The sequence below is a fragment of the Echinococcus granulosus genome, assembly GCF_000524195.1.
Source record: "Echinococcus granulosus chromosome Unknown EG_S00109, whole genome shotgun sequence".
NCBI classification, from domain to species: domain Eukaryota; kingdom Metazoa; phylum Platyhelminthes; class Cestoda; order Cyclophyllidea; family Taeniidae; genus Echinococcus; species Echinococcus granulosus.
In genome coordinates this window covers 128,450-136,519 of record NW_020170489.1, presented here as the reverse complement: position 1 = coordinate 136,519, position 8,070 = coordinate 128,450, and the positions used below count along the sequence as shown (strand labels likewise).

At 42.6% G+C, this 8,070-nt stretch overlaps 1 protein-coding gene across 1 annotated transcript; it reads left to right on the top strand. All coding sequences in view use genetic code 11, as the record gives it.

Annotated features, from left to right (window-relative positions):
- Nucleotides 1-1,498: 1,498 nt before the first annotated feature.
- EGR_08525 (hypothetical protein) lies at nt 1,499-2,936 on the top strand (the record flags this gene model as incomplete). Its single annotated transcript, XM_024497774.1, has 2 exons — nt 1,499-1,740; nt 2,825-2,936. The coding sequence occupies 2 exons, from the start codon at nt 1,499-1,501 to the stop codon at nt 2,934-2,936; spliced, it is 354 nt and encodes a 117-aa protein (XP_024347810.1).
- Nucleotides 2,937-8,070: the final 5,134 nt, after the last annotated feature.

The window sequence follows — 8,070 nt, the reverse complement described above, 5'->3', positions numbered from 1 at the left end:
TCCTGTCTAGTAGATGGATCTTAACCCGTAGCCTTGGCCCTTATATAAAAGAAGATATCACCAAAAAAGTGGGTTTGCAGTCTTCTGGGTATGAGGTGGTGCATTTTTGAGTGAATTACTACTAATACCTCGAGTCGCTCAGCATGTGATTCTCTCCTTAAGGCGCATTTTTGCTGTATGAAAGAATAAAAATACAGAGATGTTCATTCAAGCACATTGTCGTCCCATTTGCTTAGTTCCTTCCACGACTTCTCCAGCCTATGTGGGTGTCAACATTGATTCATGATCCATTGACGAAGCGGTAATTTTGAAGTATTCGAACCAGTAGCTGTTGGTAATCCTTCAGCAGAGTCTAGGACAGAGGAACTTTTTCGAAGTATCACATCAACGTCTGCCGAGTTACTACCAGAAACAAATAGTCAGGACCATTTCTCCGTGATTTATTCTGCTGCTACAGGGTCTAAGTGATCTGCAACATATTCTACAATACATGCTACAGCGAGCTCTTACAGCTTCGGAAACGAAGTTAAACTCGCTACGCAAAGCAGGCCAGCTTGAATTACTCCAATTGGCTTTAATTAACCAACATTTCACATGATATGAGAGCTGGAAAGAGGAGAAAAGCAGGCGAGGGAACTAGGCTGGTAAGGTTGACATCTATTTGGGGACTAATGCATCAGTTAATCGGTCTTCAGAAGTTGCAGCAACTCATGGTGGTGAGTCTCATTGAAGATGGCACAAAATTTTAGGTCATTTAATGACCGTTCAAACAAATGAAACCAGCAGTTTTATCTATCTCACCAAAAGGTACGGTAGCCGGTGTATTTTGGTGTTCCACCATTTATTAAATATGTCTCTTGGAGAACTGAACCTCAAGATTTTATTACTTTTTTCTCAAATTGTAGGTCTGATGTGAGTGCAATACCACCACGGTCTTCCATCAAAAAGTGTGGATGGGTAATGCTCTAACATTTTCTTTAGCTCTGTGTTTATTTTCTCTGAAGATGAAGTGTGCGCAATTTGTTCCTCCCCTCGATGGCGTGCCTTCAGGACCACGCCGATGACCTCAACTCTTCTGTACGTCAGTAACGTATCTTCCACCACACTACCAAGAGCTGCCTGTGGTTTCAGGTAAGACCCGGGAACAACACTATTGGAAAAGGCAAGCGTAGTCGATGCCGATTCTATTGCCAAATGATGAATCTGATTAGACAGTTAGCAAATACTCCTAGAAATATGTTTGAAAAATACCTCAGTCCTATTTCCTAGAGGTTTAATATTACCAAATCAAGCAACACTAGTTGTGGTCGTGAACCAGCTGGAAATGTTCGTTACGGAGTTGTCCATGGAAGCTGCATAAAGATAGCAATAGTTAACACACAAACCCAGATGGATGTGTAGTTAAATAGCAGTGAAGTGTAAATAAATTTGTATGAAGGCCTGGACACGAAATCTCACTCCCATAAAAATATCTTAAACTCTGTCCTTACGCCTAGCAATGGACATGCGTGATAGCCTGCACTTTGCTCCTTCTTCAATATGGTTCCTAAGCAGGTGGGAACTCCAGATCCAATGGGATCGCCAACAGAGGTCAATAACCATGTGGTCAAAGATCTCTGTTGTGCGCGAATTTGATGACTGGCGCTGGTGGTTCGTGGACGGTTCGCATTACAACACCGACTGCGTTGCAATGGCCGATCTGAAGGTTGATCGAGGGAAGCGACGGCAAAGACGCTTAAAGTAAGAGATGGGCAATGTAGTACTTTGATGGTTTATTTAACTCTGCGTTCAATTATGAGGATGTGTAAATTCCCGCCAAGGAGGCTACACCGTAGAGCCGTGCCAGCAGCCTCAGCTCTTCTATACGTCAGTAATTTTTCTTCTCCCGTGCCACTATGACTTCTCACGGCTTCAGGAAAGACTCAGAATGCTGCAGGTGTATTACATTTACTACCTTTTCAGCAGCCAGGGAAGAAGAATTTTATGCATCTTTGACGCCAATTTTAAGCAGGAAGCCCTTCATTCCGAGGTATCCTTACTGATGTCTTAGTCACTAGTGCGCTTCTGTACGAATGCATTCTTCCAGCGGTAAGCGGTCAGATAACAACGACCTCGTGGCTGGGCAGATTATATCAGTTTTCAAAAGGAAGACAAACTACTTTCCCTTCCTGCAAAACTTAATTTGAGGAACCTCCAAGCTATATAATATGAGGTGTCTCTCTCTAGCACCGGAGGTAGGAGAGAAGAAGAATAGCGAAAGCGTTACAGTACACTACTGAAATGCTAACCCATTGTTGACATTCGTGAAATAGGTGCCGCTAATTTCCAACTCACCTGTAGAACCCTAAATTTGAACGATTCCAGCCTGCTTTTACGAAGCATCCACGACTGATCCGCGTCGCTTGAAAGTGGAAAATCTACTTTAATGAAGCTTGCCAAAACTCCTCCCTTTCAAGAGCATCTACAAGAAAAGAAACAGCTAGATCCAGGAAAGCATTACCGACCTAAGTAAACAATAAGTTGTTTTTCAAAATTTATTTATATATGGTTAATGTCTGCCGAGAGATAAGGTAAAGTTTAGTCAAGGAATATTTTTTTACTAAATGACTGGGAAAAGACTTATTTCCAAATGCTCAAGGTGGATTTCTTGTGTTGTCATAAAATAAGGAAATCCAACTTTCAACTGGAAAACTTCCCCTTCGGTAACTAGTCAAAAAAGAAGAACTTGAAGACCCTAAAATATGTGGAAATACATCAAGTTCTTCCAGCATGTGAAGGGGATCGTCAGATTTGCATGAACTCTTTATGTCAACCCTCTTGGCAGTCTCTGTCCAGACGCCAGAGACAGTCACTCAACTCTGGATCGAGACAGGTCGTGTGCTCCGATGCGCCGCCTCTGCTCACTCTCAATAACAGTCTACAATGCTCCGGAGTGAATGACTACTCCTTGAATTTCCTCATCTTGATGGGGTTCCCTTGAAGGAGGTAATTAATGAGCCAACACCACCCAAATTCCTCTAATGTTCGTTTATAAAAACATCAGGATCAGGCTGGGTGAAAGATGGGGAAGATAGACATGGAGGCGAATTTAACATCGTTTAAATGATAAACTTGGAATATGGCCTGATCTTTTATTACTCACCGCATGTATTCATGGATGGCTGTTGACTCCAAGAATTATCAATTTGTACCCCACTTCTTCAACCAACGTCACAAAACTAGGGGTTGGGAGAAAGGAATGATTCTGCACTGACTTCAAATGGGAAATGACTTTTGCACTCAAAAGTAGTACAAGAGGCCTTATCTTAGACCACACCTAAAAGATGGCTTGGCTACCCACCGCATACATCAGCACAACTTGATAGTGTGGAAGAATAATTTCTCCTTCCTTAGAAACAGTCCGGATCAGTTAATACCCCGCAGTTTAGTCGTGAGAAGAATTTACCTTTTAGTTGTCTAGTGCAAATTTTTAGGTATAACACATGTCTGCTAACCTCATTAAGAAAGGACAAAGCCATAAAATGGAATACTCAAACTCTGTGAAATCGCCTTCACTAGAATGCGCTTTAGGGGAGGTCAAGGACACTTACAGAAAGCACTTTCTACCGAGACAAGAAGAAAAAACAAACGATATCTCTGAAACTTTGAAGGCGTACCGATTTAGCCAAAAAGCCTTGGCCCAGTGAAGGAGATTGTAATGAAGTAAATGCATTAAGGGCTTCTGCAGTTGTGGTACTGTTGTATTACCATTCTTTATTGCCCCCTGTTTTCTTTTCTCTTGACCAAATAGATCCTGTCTCTGCTCTACGTGAGAAGGTATTAAGATATCCTCTAAATGGTTTTATTTTTCACTTTTCATACTAACCGCCGAGGAATAAGAGAAAGCTGTGGTATCTTACTTTTTTAAAATTAAAAGTTGATGGTTTTAGCTTGAGACCTTGTCTATTATTCTCGACATGAAGTTCAATGCTAATTGGTTACCACATTGCGACCACTCACACACACCCAAGATTATGCCAACTGACACTGGCGATGCCTTCATTTGGGGCAGTGGCAAGCAATTCTTCGCCACTTTCCGGAGAAGCTATACTTTCTCAACTTAATGGACCGTTGTCTGTTGATTAACAACCAGAATCGCACTGCCTCCTGGGGCATCTCTTGGTGATATGTTCTGCTACCGTGCACTGCCTTCTCTCAACACGCTCAGCATCAAATCTGACGAGAAGCTTCCACATTTCTGGAACAGAGTTCAGTTTGCTTTGTAAAGTATTTTATCAAAAACCACATCTATCAATTTCATCCAACCGACGTTTAATGAGGTGAGAGGTGGGATAAGGAGCACAGTAGCATACCGAGTCGGCGGACAGCCGTAGACCTATGCTTCCCAATGCTTGTTTGCTGCGGTGGGCCACACTACAATCCACACCAACACTCCTAAGTCACCTAAAGTGTTTGACTCTCTCAAGAAACAGAAGAAACAGCACTAAATGTAAAACCGTGCTACGGTAACCCCCCACTCTTCACTTTCGCGACTTCTGGCTACAACGTCAAAGTGAGAGTTGTGACAAACTAATGTAGGTGGATTTATGGAGGAGGGTTTGCAGTCACCTGTTACATTTGTGTGTCAGTCGAGGTCGGCAAGAGTATTCATTTTAAAAGGAAACACATTTACTTAAAATCGCTAATTTGCCACAGAGGAACAATACAAAGTTGTTCCAGAGGGCTTCATCAATTTGTTTGTTGCACTTTATCGGAAAACACGTGGAGGGAGTTGCGTTTGCTTGCAAAGTGGAGACTTTGAGGGCTGTAATGTGAACACTGTGATGGTTTTAGCAAGAATTTGATGTTGTTTAAGATGGTCTAGTTAGATTAATGAAAACGAGAAGTTGAGCGAATTGTTACCAAGTATACTGTTGTGTCTAAGAATTTGGGAGGAGGGAGGTTGGTGCTATTCAAGAGGAAGTACACCGTTGATGAGAGCGATGTGAGTGCAAATGGTATGGGACCTTAGTCGCCTCAGATCAGGCGATAAAGTAGACTAGTGAGGTGTATGACACTCCAGAATGTTGTTTCACCAACAGTAGTCACGGTAGTTGGCCACTACAGTGCCAGAGACGAAGTGTTGTGCGTACTTCAGCAGTGCAATGTGAGTAGAGTAGAGTGAAGCAGAGTAGATGCGAAGAAGTGACAGTGTGTTCACTCGCCTAACGCTGCTGGAAAACAAAGACCACTTTTAATCACATGTGAGGAAGACAACTACCCATAGCCTCCCTAACGCTGCTTATTTATTGCGAGAAGGATGTGAGGAAGAAGTGAGCAGTTATTGATACTAAATGTCAGTCATCTGCCACTGGTGTATGTGGGTGGCACTCGTACTCGCACTCGTCCACATTGGCAGTTGGCGTGGTTGTGATGAGAATGGGACATCATCACCATCATCATCACATCACCCATCCTCATGTTCATATGTTTGCATGTCAGTAGCTACACACCCTTGTCACTGCGCTCAAGGACAACGAGTCTTCGCCATCATTCTGCGACATCTCCCTTCGGGTGACTTTACTTCGGAAATCACCCTGCTCTGAGGAGGCTTTAGCAGTTTCGATGCCAAATGGGACAGGGTGCGTGGGGAAGACGAACTTCAGTCACACGCTTCAGCTTCCTTCTACCGACACTTTATGTAATGGGAGCTCAAGATTCGAAAAAAGGTGGAAGGAGAGTTAAATGGCGACAGACATCAGGTAGACAAGAATTAATAGACCGAGATTTACAACATACAGGTGAGAATGAGGATGGAAAAGCAAAGTGACCTATTAGGTTTTTATTAGAGAGCATTAGACGTCCTCTACTTTACAGAGGAAAGGACTGAACTGGATTGGACGAGATTAGACTGCGTTCTCAAGTGATATGACACGTTTTAGTGTGCGGATAGGCATCTAGGAGATGTAGATGCTCGCAACCTAACTCGCAGTAATTTTAGACGGTAATGCGCAATTATTATTTTTGTTATGAATCGACTGCAATTTACTGCGAGATGTGGCTACAAAGGTGCAGTCTAGGTGAGAGCTGGTCGCGTATTCATCCTCCTGCTCTATTGTCAATTGAGGCCCCCTCCGTTTACCACCTCGCCACAGCTCTGAAGTTAGTGAAACAGAATCGGAGTCCGCAAAGTAAGTTCTCCAAAGGGATGCAATTATGGCTTTGCTACGTGTGAAGGGGACAAGTGCAGAATGTGTAGGTGTGACAAAACCAAACTGGCGTCCGAAGGGGTGGATCGTCTCACCATAAAGCTATGTAACCCTTTGTGCGGCTAGTTTTGGGCATCCTTCGAAGCTATAAGAGGGCAGCCTTCCTTCTCTCCTTTTACTGATTTTGTAGTCCCAGTTGTTTCCAACGAAGCAGTCCCTCTTGCACATGTTGGAATGGAGGGATCTGGAGTAGGGCATTAGTAATGTTCGTTTGTTTTTAGGTAAGGCAAATAAGCAATTCACAGCGATGGATGGAGCATGCACTGCATTACGCATGGATCACAGTCACACGGGGCGGAAGTTTAGCTTGCCTTAGAAGTGTGGACGGTGGGTAGTGAGTAGACAGTATGGAGATAATCATCAACGATTTTTTTGTTTGCTCAACATTTCATCATAGAGGCTGTTCTTCCTCAGCGTGTTTGCACGCAATTTCTTCTCAGTAACGTCTCTTTATAGCCGGAAAGATTTAACAAACAAAATGGCGACCTTTAAATCACATTGTTTAACATTTGATATTAGTAACAGCACATGGGACTAATTTGCCCAAATTTACGGTTTCCAAGTTTAGCTTTGTAGGCAGGAATGAATCGTCTTACCAATGATATTACATATTCCTGGCCGTTCTTGACGCTTCAATCTCGAATGACACATTTAATAGTGAAAAGCCCTTTTCATCGCCAAGATTATAGAGTTTACATAAGAATCGAGAATTCTTGACTCTCATTGTGTAGTACATCCTGTTATCGCACCTTCACAAGGTGATACGAGCTGTTACCATAATAGGCTTGATTTTCAATTCTGTTTGCCAAAAGAAGACTAGTTGGATTCACGCTGTCAGCTTCACTCCACCGACACGCTATGAAGTGGAGCTCTAAAATAAAAAGTAGTAAAAAACACTTTGAAGGCTGTCTTGATGACAGAGTGATGCATGGCCTGTTCCACCTTTCATGCTTAAACCTCCCAGATCATATTTACAATGGTTAGGTGGTCGAAAAGCTTATGCGGTTTCTCCATGAGTTACAATTTGGGGAATTTAAACCAAAAGACAGAGCAGATTGGAGTTGGACAATCCAAAAAGTGTTTTTTTGTCAGTTTTGATCTGGTACGGTAAAATCAGTACTAAATTTAAGTTGAGGAAAAAAAGTGGCTTTCTAAGAGTCAGAAGAAGAGGTATACCTTCTGCCATCTAAGCAAATCCAATTTGATCATTTGATTTTAGCGCACATTAATGAAGTTCAACTAAATGCCTTGGTTTTTTATTTAATGACTGCAAAGACAGTCGTTAGTTGATTCGCTTTGGTAAAGCCATTTGCCTTACCTCGGAAGCAAGCATGGAAGTGAGATCTGTCAGGTAGTTGTATTCATTCATATCCTCTTTACAATTTCCACTAGGATCAATTTGTTCCTTCTCAGCCGTCTGCATCAGTCACTTCTGGTTGCTTGGAACATGACAGAGACATTATCTACAAAAACCCTTCTTTGGAAGAAGCTTTGGACTTGTTCAGACAGTCGGCCTCTGTTAATGGCCGCAGTGGATCTAGCAGTATTTTGATGATTGCCGAGGTTGGCAACCCAGCTCTCATACCCCTTACATGGTGCACCTTCACGGATTAACCTACCCTGAGACAGAGGTTCGCCCTCTACGGGCTATTTTAATCAAAGTCATAAGTGCTGTTCTCTTAAAGCAAATATGACGTCACTCAACTCATTGCTGCTGGTGGCGGAGCTTCACGAGTCATGTGCTAGGAAACCGGGTGGTCTTTGATGTTAAATGCAAAACATACAGTCTGTAATTAATCTGTTAGGTTAATGGTATCTTTTC